The 14,634-nt window shown below is 36.6% G+C and overlaps 1 protein-coding gene across 2 annotated transcripts in view; it reads right to left on the reverse strand.

The window, feature by feature from the left end:
- Nucleotides 1–5,440, reverse strand: part of LOC149133358 (galectin-3-like) — a 29,470-nt gene extending 24,030 nt beyond the window's left edge. The window contains exon 1 of one of the 2 annotated variants that reach the window (XM_089360167.1): nucleotides 5,168–5,440. In XM_089360167.1, the coding sequence (XP_089216293.1) occupies nucleotides 5,168–5,416 (249 nt within the window). In that variant the 5' untranslated portion in view covers nucleotides 5,417–5,440. The remainder of the gene's footprint in view (nucleotides 1–5,167) is intronic. The other variant, XM_089360168.1, reaches the window with a different exon arrangement.
- Nucleotides 5,441–14,634: the final 9,194 nt, after the last annotated feature.

The following is a 14,634-nucleotide window of genomic DNA, read 5'->3' on the forward strand; positions in this document are numbered from 1 at the left end:
ATATTGAACACAAGTGAATGCTGATTTTTACTCACATATAATTAGCATACAATCAGTGAAGAATAATAAAAAAAAAGAATTTTATAAAACGTGGATTCAAAAGTACGCCCAAAGATACTTATCAAAATGTTCGCCATTTTTTCTATTTAATGTAACGATCAGTTCAGGACAGGGTAGATCGGCACACCTTTTGGCACAATTCTGTGTCGATCTCACGGACAGCATTTTGTAATACAGTTCTATATTTAAGAGATGAGGAATGATGTACATTATTTACATTTGACGGATATTTGTCCTCATCTTGCTTGTTGTTGTTAACAAAACGTTTCGGCTGACATACCTTCCAGCCTCCATCAGGTGTCTTGGGAAAATTTCGAACAAGGGTTCCCATTCCTAAGGTATTTTTCGAACTCTGAATCTTAGGGTTACTAGTCCACGTTCTTAGCCACTACGCCATATGCCCGTGGGCAAGTATGGAGTGAATTTTTAGAGCTTATAAATCTAATATTTTCCTATCCTTCCTTAATACCGGTTCCTATATGCTATTCTTATATCACTCAGTCTGCTTAGGAGGTTGTTGTGTCCTAGCATATGTGCTGCTTCATTTAGTTTTCGCATTTTCCAGTAATGTTCTCTGTCTATTATTTTAACTTCATCCCACGTGGGGAGGTGGTCTCCATTTTTCCATACATGATCAGCAATATCTGATTTATTAATATCTCCTTGTGCCACAGTTTGCGATGTTTCTCTACCCTTATTTTGAAGGGCCGGCATGTTTCACCTTTATATAACCAACCACAGAAGCATGGGATGGAGTACACGCAGTTTTTGGTTATATTCTCTTCTATTAGTGGTTTTACTCGAAGGAGATATTTGCGAAGTGTTGTATTACTCTTGAATACTGTCCTGATGTCATATGGGCCGCATATCTTCTGTATCTTTTCGGGGAGGCCTTTCACATAGGGTAGACAGGCTGTATACAGTTTATTGGTTTCATCCTCTCTTTTCTTCATAATTGAAGTAGATAGTATGTTTTTGGGCTAGTTGTTGCAACAACTCCAAAACATTCTATCATATGTAAATAAAGCATTTTGTATTTTCCCTCGAAACTGATCAACAGTACGTGGATTGTGACCATATACCAGATTTTTTCATACTCCCCAAAGAAAAAGTTACATGGGGGGCGGGGTCAGGCGACCGGGCTGACCATTCAATTGGCCCTCTTCGTCCAATCAACGCGCCAGGAAAATTGTCTTCCAGCCACTGCTGGACTGGCAATGAATAATGTCGATCTCCCATTGATCTCTGAGTTATTGATCGAAAGTCTTTAATACTATGCTGCGTTACTTTACAAACAACTTGTATATATATATATATATATATATATATATATATATATATATATATATATACATACATACAAACACACACACACACATCACATATATATATATGTACATCTAGATATGTATGTATATTCGTACATATGTATGAATTCATGCACGTATATACAGGTATATGTTTATGTATGTTTATCAATGCATGCGTGTGTGTGTGTGTGTCTGTGTGTGTGCGTGTGTGTGTGTGTGTGTCGTAGTAGTAGTAGTAGTAGTAGTCTTTGGATGGAATTTATGAAAATTTAATGCCTCACTACGCGCTTTCCAGAATCACACGTCTCTTAAGATCATACACCGTATTCTTGGTTTCAATTATAGTATAGTGCGTAGTATCCGTGGGCAGTGGGTTGAACATTTTCATGAATTCATTTTTTTTCTGGCGATATAACATTAATAGATGCTGAACAGAGGTATGCCTATCCCTTTTGACCAGTGCGAAGGTTGATTGAGTTATGTGTATTTGGTGGAGAGGAAGGGAAGGTGATGTAAAGAGAGGAATGAATAGTAGTCATATGCGGATGGAGGTGTGTGAGGTGATGGACTAATTTTGCTATTTCTGCAGATGTCAAGGATGGGTGGTACATTCCTTTGACTATCTCATTTAAGGTATGACTTTCTTCAATGAATTCCGAATTAAACAGGCCAATTGGTAAGCTACTACAGCCATTAGCCGTTGAGGTTTATTGTCTGAAATGATAAATGATACTTTTTTTAAGGTCATCTTTTAATTGTTTCTGTTGGTGTAGTGTATAGCATCATAAATATTGGCTGGTCTGTTTGTTTACTTGTTTGCGTTCCTTCTGTTGTTCTATAATATACTAAGGGCATCAATGTTATTCAGTTTCAAAATGCTTTTTCAGACTTCTGCCCTTAGGCAACAGTCTGCCGACCGGCGTCTACTACTGGAGTCGCACTGCCATGGGATGCGTATTTGTTTTGCAGTGCTTCTCCCCTATTTGTCGATTTTTGCGATGGTTGGAACGAAAGAACACCATGCTTCCGTGAATAAGTTCCTCATCATCCAAAAAGTGCTTCCCTTTAAATAAAGACTTCATGCTTGGTAAGATGTGAAAGTCAGATGGTACGAAGTCGGGAGAGTAAGAGGGATGAGGTAAGATTTCATAGTCGCAGAAGTGTGCTTTCATCTTGGCAACGTGTGATCTCGGACGTTGTTTTGGAGGAGGCAAACAACTTTGGTTATCATGCCATGCTTCTCTGCTTTGATGGCGTCCCGCAATTTCTGCAGCAGAGAAGCATATTATGCTCTGTTAATTGTGGTGCCCTTTGCCGGAAAATTCATCATTACTACTCTGCGCTGGTCCCAAAAACCTGTGAGTATCACCTTACCTGCAGAAGGTTGGACACGAAACTTCTTTAGAGGTGGTGAATTATCATGCTTCTATTGCTTCCACTGGACTTTAGTCTCAGGATCATTGTGATGGACCCATGTTTCATTCTGTGCGATAAGTCTGCCGAAAAAGTCCTACTCCTTTTCTTAGCACATTGCCAAATGCGCCTGGGAGCAATTGACTCGTTCCTCCTTCTGAAAGGGTGTGAGGATCCGAGGAATCCATCGTGTAGACAACTTCCGCATGTGCAAATGGTCGTGAATAATTTTTTCCACGGACCCTACACTTATTATTATCTCTTTTTGGGCTAGATGCCGAATAATTATGCAACGATCCTCTAAAATGGCGACTTCCACTTTATGGATGGTGTCGCCATCAATGGTGGGTCGTCCAGGAATAGAACAGTTTCCACTAATATCCGACATTTGAACTGGTGATGCCAGTGATTGATTACGTCGTATAAATGGTACATTATCACCATAAACTTCTTTCATTTCATCGAAAGTCTATTTTGGTGTATGGCCTTTCTAGTATAAGAACCTGATCGCGGATGTGCATTCAACTTCGTCCATTATAATACCTTAGTCCACTTCAGCAACCATGAAAGACAAATGAATACCAGTGGAATGCTGCAATTTACAATGTGACATCCAGAGACAAGTATGATTATACCTGTTTAAGTTCCGTGTCCGGCAATAACCGGAAGTGAGTCAGGGGAAATCTTTAATGAACACCCTTCGAGTGTGTATGTATATATATATATATATATATATATATATATATATATATATATATATATACATAGTGTGTGTTTGTGTGTGTGATTGTGTGCGCGTGTGTGTACCTGTATGTATGAAAGTATGTATATATATATATATGCAAGTATGTGTGTGTGTGTGTGATCCATAGATGAGACCCAGAGATTCTCAATACAGAGAACATTTAGTTGTGCTCAAATGATTCAAACATACACTCTGATGTATTTAAAAGAGACCAACTCCACGGGGTAAGCAATGATTAAACGAGTGATCAAGTTGACCAGATATACAGGCAGTTATGCGGATAAACAAATTAGAAGTATTAAATATAACAGTTTTGATATGAACTACAAAATATGTATATATGTATGCATGCAAAACGAGAGAAAGTGAAAAGTGGAGACTTTCAGATTATGAATATTTAAGTATAAATAGACAGTATAAGTATAAATATTAATAGATCCAACTTACACAGAGAACAAACGACAGAGAAAATTAAAGGGTTTGAAGAAAGGTATTATACGTCCAACAGCTGCTGGAATTATAAAACCTTTATTTCTAACCCTAAAATTTTTGCCTGTCATTTGTACTGTATGTAAGTTAGATCTATTAAAATAAATATCTGCATATTTATAATTAAATATTCATCGACTGAAATTCTCTACTTTTTTCTTACTCTCGCTTTGCATGCATACATATATACATATTTTGTATTTCATATCCGAACTGTTATAATATTTGATACATCTAATTTGTTAATCTGAATAATTGTCAATTGCCTGTATATATGTGTATGCATATATGTTTGCATGCTTTTGTGTATATATATATACATGTATATATATATATATATATATATATATATATATATATATATATATATATATATATATATATATATATATATATATATATATATATATATATATATATATACATATATATATATATATATATACATATATATATATATATATATATATATATATATATATATATATATATATATATATATATATATATATATATATATATATATATATATATATATATATATATATATATATATATATATATATATATATATATATATATATATATATATATATATATATATATATATATATATATATATATATAAATTAATAGTTATCGCCAAGCCAACATGGCAGTCCCAAAATTAGGACGAAATCTGCCGTGAATTACTAGCTAGAGGCGATGGCTTCTTGGAGCTAATTCACGGCAGATTTCGTCCTAATTTTGGGACTGCCATGTTGGCTTGGCGATAACTATTAATTTCCAGTACCGCTGCCGTAGTCTCCTTTAGAGAGACTTAGAAATATTAATAACTATATATATATATATATATATATATATATATATATATATACATACAGAGAGAGAGAGAGAGAGAGAGAGAGAGAGAGAGAGAGAGAGAGAGAGAGAGAGAGGGGGGGAGAGAGAAAGAGAGATGAATCTGGTAATGAGAACAGGGAAGGAATATCCCGAAACACAATGATCTATGCAAGTCAATTACTATGATATTATATGATATGTATAACTGGAACCGAATCAAACCTAGAAATCTATAAAAGAATTTATAAGAATTAAAATTAAAAGAATTCAGTCTATTTACTTCCAGTGTTGATATATCAAAACTTACCTGTGACAAAATATCTCCTCGGTGAGAGGAAGACACTTTTGCAGATGGGCCATTGGTTATACTGTATACAAGTAGGAGAAAGAGAGAAAATAAATAAGTATATCGTCTGAATTCCATCGCCTTTATTTTTACAGATATCCTACTGTCTATGGTACAACACTGATAATGACGTGGCGTAAAGATACACGTCAGAAATATCCGGTAAGTACTGAATATGCGTTCACTCACTTCCGGAACGGGCGCACGCATATCTATCTATCTATCTATTTATCTATCTATCTATCTATCTATCTATCTATCTATCTATCTATCTATCTATCTGTCTGTCTGTCTGCCTGCCTGTATGTCTGTTTATCTGTCTATGTATCTATCTACCCGTCTATCTCTTTCTCTTACGAACACACACACACACATGACTTATATATAAACAATCATACAAAATATTTAATATCCTATTGGAAGGGAGAATGTTAAAGGAGTACTACGAAATACAACCATGTGATTAGGAAAAATTCGTATCTTAAATACGAATTTTTCCTAATCACATGGTTCGCATGGTTCCATGTTCAGTAGCACTGTGCTGCATTTTTGCAAGGGACAAGTTGGTGAAAGCTTTGTGAGTGCACATTGGTAGTTGTATAGATATATATCTGTGTATGTGTCTGTGCGTGCGCATGTATGTACATACATATAAATTAATAATAAAAATAATAATCCATGGATGAAATTTATAAATATTTTGGTGTTTTAGTGATACAACACAGACATCTAAATTGATAGGGTTTCTCTAAGGATATAGCAGTACTTGTCAGCACAATTTTTTTTTACTTCTCTGAGACATGGTTCTCCTGGGATCTTATCTAGATGTTTCTGACATCCCTTTTTCATCATACCTAGGACACTGACAATAACAGAAATAGTTCTCACTTTAAGAGGTCATATCTTTTGTATTTCAATTTCCAGGTTCTTATATGGAACGTGTAAACCAGGTTTTTATTATTGAAACTTTAAAATTTATACTTCAGAACAATTATTTCATGCTTCATGACACCTACTATCGACAAAAACGTGGAATTGCGATGGGAACCTAATAATGGGATATTTTGAATTCACCATATATGGAGTGTCACTGCTAAAATATGGATAGCCATTTCACCTTTATATAAGAGAGATAAGATATGTGAAAAGATATGTGGAAGACTGCTTTATCATTTGGAATGAGACCTTTGATAAAATTGTGTGTGTGTGTGTGTGTTTGTGTGTGTGTGTGTGTCCTGTTTGTTATCAATTTTGACCCTCCGCAAAATTCCAAATTGTATTTAATTTGCTTTGCGGGAGAAACTGTTTTATCGAAAGCGTATATTATTGTTAAATGCTCGAAATACGAGAGTAGAAAAGCAGCCAACAATTGATGAAGGGTTGTTCTTTATGTTGTTTGCCTTGTTTTCCGTTTGTGTCTTTCGTTGTACGAAAAAATAGCTCATATTCCACGTATGTATGTGTGTGTGTACGTATATGTGTATACATATGTATGTGTATGTGTGTGTATATGTATATATGGATAGGTATACGGGTAAAGTGTATGTATGCATATGTATACGGGTAATATAGTATAGTAAAGAGAAATAAACAAAATAATTAATTAATCTAGTGGAAATCCACAGGAGAGCAATAAAAATAGAAAATTAAGGAGTTATCTCCCCTATAATAACAAAGACGAAAGCGAACGAGATCCTAAAGACTTAATAATAGTTATATATGTGTTTTTTCGTGTTTTGTTCGAAAGGTAACCACTCCTGAAGAAGTGCCAAATGTCTAAATCCAATGGACCAGTCACTGGATAAGTTTGTCACAAAAATGTTAACATAGAGTGGTGAATATATCGATATATCGAATTTGAAGTCTCTGTCTCTTTTGAATATGAAAATTTAAAAGTTTAAAAACCTTATAATATATATATATATATATATATATATATATATATATATATATATATATATATATATATATATATATATATATATATATATATATATATATATTTATATATATATATACATATTTGTACACGACAGGTTTCTTTCAGTTTCAATCTACCATATTCACTGTCAAGGCTTTGGTTGACCCGAGGCGATAGTAGTAGGCAGTTGGCCAAAGTGCCATGCAGTGGAACTAAACCCCAAAACATGTGGTTGCGAAGCAAGTTTCTTACCACACAGCCACTCCTGACCCTGTGTATATGTTATATTTGTGCTGATGGGTATATGTCAATTAGTGTATTGATATATTGAGTAAAGTACTGGTACAGTTTGGGCTACCTGGTGTCATCCGCGGTTGGGGAATAGGTTTGTTGGATCTACTTCAGGAATTCCAGATAATCGATTAAACAAACAGATAGAATTGGTATGACTCTTTATTTTGTACGATTATCGTTTCGACCCATCCTGCGACTCCCCTTTATGGGTGGGACGTTGTGCATCATATTGTGTTGCATCAATTTTGCAGTCTGTGTCATATAAATATATATGAATTTCACACATAGACGCTACACATGCACTCACACAATAGCAGACACATGTACACAAACAAATATTTACTTATATAATGTATGTATTTACATTTTGTGTGTGTATGTGCGTGAGTGTGTGAGAGAGTGTGCGTGTGTGTGTGTGTGTTTGTGTGTGTGTGTGTGTGTGTGTGTGTGTGTGTGAGTGTGTGTGTGTGTGCATACATGTCTATCAACATATACAGATACAAAGGCACCGAGCTGGCTGAATCGTTAGCGCGCCGGGCGAAATGCTTAGTGGTATTTCGTCTGCCGTTACGTTCTGAGTTCAAATTCTGCGAGGTCGACTTTGCCTTTCATCCTTTCGGGGTCGATAAATTAAGTACCAGTCACGCATTGGAGTCGATGTAATTGACTTAATCCCTTTGTCTGTCCTTGTTTGTCCCCTCTATGTTTAGCCCCTTGTAGACAATAAAGAAATAAGAATCGTTAGCACGCCAGACTTAATGCTTAGGGGCATTTCGTCCGTCTTCATGTTCTGAGTTAAAATTCCGCCGAGGTCGACTTTGCGTTTCATCCCTTCCGGGTCGATAAAATAAGTACCAGTTGAGCACTGGGATCTATGTAATGGACTTACCCCTCACCCGATATTACTGGCCTTGTGCCAAAATTTGTAATTGATATATACAGACCTAGAGGCAACGAGCTGGCAGGATGCTTAGCATGCCGGCCATTTCTTTCGAATTTACTTTTTGTGTTCAAATGCCACCGGGGTCAGTTTTGACTTTCATCCTTTCATGCTCAATAAAATAAGTACCAGTTGAACACTGGGGTCGATGTAATCATCTTTCCCCCTCCACCAAAATTGCTGGCCTTCCACCAAAATTTGAAACCAATATATACAGGTATATGTATTTATATGTGTGGATTATTTGTGTATTTAAATCACGCCCCTTTTATTTTTCACCTGCTTAATTCCTGGAAAGGTTATAGGGGAAAATCTTCGATCCCCTCTTCCATTGGGTCTCGCCTCCAATTGACTCAGCTGGAACCCGAAAGGTCCGACCGAGTTCATTGATGTTATCCAAAGAACTTGTTCATGATCTACCTCTTGGCTTCTTCTCAATTGTTTCTGCCAGTGAAATCTATCCATTGATTCTTTCCTGGGGCATTCTTACCACATATCCGTAGTATCGGAGCTGTGATCTCCCACTTCGGAGAACGAGGGGCTCTACCTGGAACACCTCTCTGATGATCCTGGCTACACAAATAATAGAGTAACATGTCTCCAAAGACAATTCGGAAGGAACCCCATTTCGCCGTTTCACGATCGTATTCATTCGATTATTACCCAAGAGGATCAGAACTGCTTCCGCTTATTCTACTTTTTCCATATACTCGAAGGTACAAAAATGAAGATCTTTCATTGACGTTAATGTGTATTACACTGAGCACCACAAAGGTTCACCATTTGAGGTTATAAGAGGGTTTCACTTATTTGTAATAAAGAAGAATTATGACAATAACTGATTACGCAGCATTTCGACAAAGAACGTGGTCACAAGTTGGTGAGTAGAGAAATGCGGCTGCTGATGTCCATATTCTTATTGCGACTGTGGCGATACTTCACTGTCGCTGACATGCTGAATACCACAACAGAGAAAGAAAAAGACTGTTTCATCCACCATATAAGATAGCCTTGCGAGGTAATTTGAAATTACAAGGAAGAATTGTGCGCTCCCTCTTATATTGCAAGGTTATCTTAAAATATAAGAAAACGCTGTGCACTCTAAAGTTGCGACCTTTGGTGTCTCCCAGAAAGCATACCATGTGGCAAGAATAGTCTTAAATCATTCTATTCGTATGGCTGTACAAGTGAGTGTCAGTTTTTGACGATCCCTCCGGAGTGCATAGAACCTCGTAACTCGTTGCGTGTAGAAGTTTGTCAGATGTGTGTCGTGCACCATCTCTTGTAACCCAGAGGGAGGGTATGTTTTCTTTTTTATTTTCTATATGCACTAGTCTCATATGAAGGTGCAGCTAATGCTATGTTTATTTGGTTGTCTAGACTTAGCTTTCATTTGGCGTATTTTGCCTGTTTTTTTACAAGTGGTCACATGACCATATCCGTTCGTACCGACTGGTTGCTTTAAGTCATCCAATCAGACCGCTTGCAAGACCAGCAAAAGTGTGGTCTATTTTGAGTCAACAGATGGTTATAAGTAAGGAATTTCTATGATATAGCCAGAGAGGAGAGAATTGTCACCAGAGATCTTTGATGCTATGGTTTGTGTTTATCCCGCCCTCATCAACATGTACAAGCTGCACATGGAACCGATGTATTTTTGTTAACAGTATTATTTATACCTTTGAAACACATGCACCACTATATATTTTCTGTTTTTGTTAGTTTTCGTCACGTAGTGTTCTACATTTTGAAATACTCGCAATTTATATTTTTACTGCTTATGTTTGCTTCGCTTGATATATTTCCGAAATAAAACATTTTAATGTCCAATATATACTTCACATTATTACATAGGCCTAGGAGTGGCTGTGTAGTAAGTAGCTTGCTTACGAACCACATGGTTCCGGATTCAGTACCACTGCGTGGCACCTTGGGCAAGTGTCTTCTGCTATAGCCTCGAGCCGACCAAAGCCTTGTAAGTGGATTTGGTAGAGGGAAACTGATAGAAGCCCGTCGTATATACGTATATATATATATATATGCATGCATGTATGTGTGTATATGTTTGTGTGTCTGTATTTGTCTCCCCAACATCGCTTGACAACCGATGCTGGTGTGTTTACATCCTCGTAATTTAGCAGTTCGGCAAAAATGATCGATAGAATAAGTACTAGACTTATAAAGAATAAGTCCTGGGGTCGATTTACTCGACTAAAGGCGGTGCTCCAGCATGGCCACAGTCAAATGACTGAAATAAGTAAAAGAGTAAAAGAGTATACGTTAATGCAAAAAATATTGTTTATTGACTATGTTCAAAATGATCACAAAATCAATGGAAAGTTCAATGTAAACTTGCTAAGGAAGTTACAAAAGACTATCAAGACCAAGCGCCCAGAAAAACTGCTGAATGGGATCTTGTTTCATTAGGACAATGCTTCAGCACACGAGCCCTTGGTTTCAATGGCTGCAGTGCTTGACTGGATTAGAACTGGTTGGTCACCCTCCCTATGTTAGTGACTTGGTTCCAACTGATTATCATCTGTTTCCCTACATGAAAAACACTCGGCTGGGCACCAGTATCGAATACTTTGTTTTCTATACACACACACAAACACACACACACACACACACACACACACACACACACACACACACACACACACACACACACACACACACACACAAGTATATACTTTCATGGACTGTAGACACGTGGGTAGGCACCCATAGATATAAATATGGAGATAAGCACAATCCGACACAGACATATTGTTGTGGGGGGATGAGAGGGTTACCAACTCAAGTGTCTACGTGGCACGTGTATGCGTGTGTATATATATATTCCTCAGCGCGAATGAAGATATGGTTATATGCCTATGTATAAACATGGTATGTGGGTAGAGAAATATACATATGTATCGATATATATATGCAAATGTGCATGTCCGTGTATATGTGTAGATATTTTCATGCATTTATCATGTATATACGTGTGTCCATGTATGGATATATACATAAGTATATGTGTGGATATATATATATATATATATATATATATATATATATATATATATATATATATGCATATTAAGTGTATGATTTAAGTTATAGAACGCAGTATGACAAATTCAATCACATTTATTATAAATAGAGGAGATAGATGTTAATATGGGATAAAATATTTATTCAATTCGGTAGACGATCGTTTCGTACAGAAAGACAATAAATTCATTTTAAGAATCTGAATTGTCAAAGAGCACAATAAGAAAAATAAAAACTTAATAACGAAAAAGGAGGACTTTAGAATTACATGGGTATTGGGTTCTTATGAAATTTTAAAAAATAAATTGTTCTACGAGTCATGTCTATTTTAAACACGATTAAAGGGTAATGACTAGGTGATGATATATATATAACATAGAAATATATGCGACTTTCTCTCTATTGATTAGTGTAAATAAGCAAGTTTAAAACTCCATATAGAGGAAATAAGCAAATGGAGTTAAAAAACCAAATATGGGAGTACGGAATTCTTAGATAGAGGACACTGAAATTTATATTTGACCGTTAATACGCAATACGGCTTATTTATAAATGAGAAAAGATGTTTAGGACTCTCGTCAATGGTTAGTGGTATATAAACTTTATAATAGGGATTTTATGTAAATATGTCAGGAATATAGAAGGAGGTAATTTAAGGACAATAGTTAAATCAGTAAGAAACACAGACAAATTCACATTTGGAACTTGAGAAAAGTTTTGCATATTTATACTGTTCCACTCACAGATTGGACTTGTAATGTACGAATCGGCCGGGCAATTTCCCTTTCTGAAAATCCTAGTTTATCCAGATTCTCCTTTAAGCATTTACTAACAAAACTTTGTGCTCCAATTATTGTTGGTATGAATATGGATTTATAGTCTGGATATAGAAGCTAAAGGTTTCGAAGCAACTGTCCATGGATATCTTCATTTTCTCTGATTTTCAAAGAGATATTTATATGATTGCACATACCTCTGCTCCTCTGTCTCAAATAACAATATCTGGCCTGTTATGCTTACATTTGACAGAAGTTTTCCTGGGAATATTCCACCAGTATTTCTTGGTTGGTGTTTATGAATGCATTGCATAACAGAGGGGTTTTCTAAGTTAAATTCAGGACAGTCTTTTTTGCGGATGGCATTATAAATTGTTTTAGCAACAACATCGTGCCGCATAGGGAGGTAGTACTGTGACGACATTTTAGGACAGCTGCTAATCATATGCTTGGTGTCTTCCACAGAAACATGACATAACCTATAGATGCGGTTGCACCTTAGGATTACAAGAGCGTCACTGTCTCTCTTGATCACCAGGTACTTTGTGGCAATCCCCTCTTCCTGGCTTGCAAACGTATAGCCTTCAAAGTGTGATGTGATGTAGTAGTCTTGTATCCAAGAGAGGCTGCGCTTCGTGTCAATTCTAATGTCTTGTTCAAGCTTCCGCGCGACATACTCATGCATGGTCATTTTTGTTTTGTATGTTGAGTGCTTTCCATCCAGGTCTCCTCTGAGGTAGAAGAGCCCAGCTGTTTTGGGGCTGTATAGGAGATCACCAGGAAGAGAGTGTTTCTTGAACTCACTTCCCTTTTCAGGACTGCATTAGCATATTTATTTTTGCTGCTGTTGTTTAGCATGTGCTGCCTGAGTGATACCATACAGCATTCGAAGGCCGTCTGTGCACTAATCTCAGGCCTCTACCACCTTCATTTCGTCTTAGGTAGAGACTGTCAACATCACTGCTTCTGTAGAAATTCCCAGCTGTTGTCAGGATTTTGCGGGTTTTTGATATCTAGGGAGTGGATTTCCTCTACAGAACAATCAAGTATCCCAAATGTTGGGATCAGCACTGATACTGCAAATGTATTGTGGGATATTGTTGTAAGGAAGAGTTCCGACTACTATATTTTCCTAAGTCTGGTGTAATATTTTTGGGTCATTCTATCTTTATTCACAGTGCCTTCATTATGTATGTATGTATGTATGTATGTATGTATGTATGTATGTATGTATGTATGTATGTATGTATGCACATACTGATGTCGTTATTCAGTTATATTTCAAGATCTCTTACCAATAAAGAGCCGGTTTCTAACCTGGATCTAAGGCTCCTTCACTGGAAATTCAACATCGATAGGGTATTTTTGTATGTATGTATGCATGTATGTATGTGTGTAGATATGTATGTTTTATTTTACTTATGTATTCTCATGTATGTATGTCTAGACATGCTCATATGTACTTAAGTGATAAACTTCTGGAAAGTTTTACAAATTTTTACAGTTTCAGTCGTACATCACGTATTTGGTTGATATTTCCTGTTCTTGGATTGCAAACGCATACCCTTCAGAGTGGGCGTTAGTAATCCGGTTGTTGATCCATGATTGACTGTTTTGATGATAAATGTTACTATTATCCTGGAGCTACCTACTAGCATATCCATGCATGGTCCTCTGCTGATATACGCTCATTCCTTCATCTGATGACACGTTGCGGTAGAATCGTGCGTCTTCTTTGGGAATGTATTTAAGATTATCAGACAAGGAATGCTGCTGAAGAGTTGCTTTCCAAGTCTCATGATGTTATCAACCTCAAGTATGCAACCTTGTTCAAAGGATGTGCTTCGAACTTCATTGTTAAAAGATGTTGTCGAACGGGTACGTTATGACATTCAAAGGCAGTCTGAATTGATGTTAGGCCTCTGCTCCCTTGTTTTCGCTTTAGGTAGAGACGTGCTACGTCACTGTTGATGTGGAAATTATGTGTGCTGGCCAGTATCTTCCGGCCTTTGTCGTCAATGGCTCGGCTCTCATCAAGTGTCGAATGAAATAGCCCAAATGTTGGTATGAATACTGGTACTGCAAACACATTGTGGGCCACTGTTTTATTGAATGCAGAGAGTTCTGGGTCCATATTTTCCTTTTCCTTCATCTTTTAATTGTTTCTGTTGGTGTAGTGTATAGCATCATAAATATTGGCTGGTCTGTTTGTTTACTTGTTTGCGTTCCTTCTGTTGTTCTATAATATACTAAGGGCATCAATGTTATTCAGTTTCAAAATGCGTTTTCAGACTTCTGCCCTTATGCAACAGTCTGCCGACCGGCGCCTGCTCCTGGAGTCGCACTGCCATGGGATGCGTATTTGTTTTGCAGTGCTTCTCCCCTATTTGTCGATTTTTGCGATGGTTGGAACGAAAGAACACCATGCTTCCGTGAATAAGTTCCTCATCATCCG

Source organism: Octopus bimaculoides, chromosome 11 (assembly GCF_046866305.1).
Source record: "Octopus bimaculoides isolate indiv1 chromosome 11, ASM4686630v1, whole genome shotgun sequence".
In the NCBI taxonomy this organism is placed as follows: Eukaryota; Metazoa; Mollusca; class Cephalopoda; order Octopoda; family Octopodidae; genus Octopus; species Octopus bimaculoides.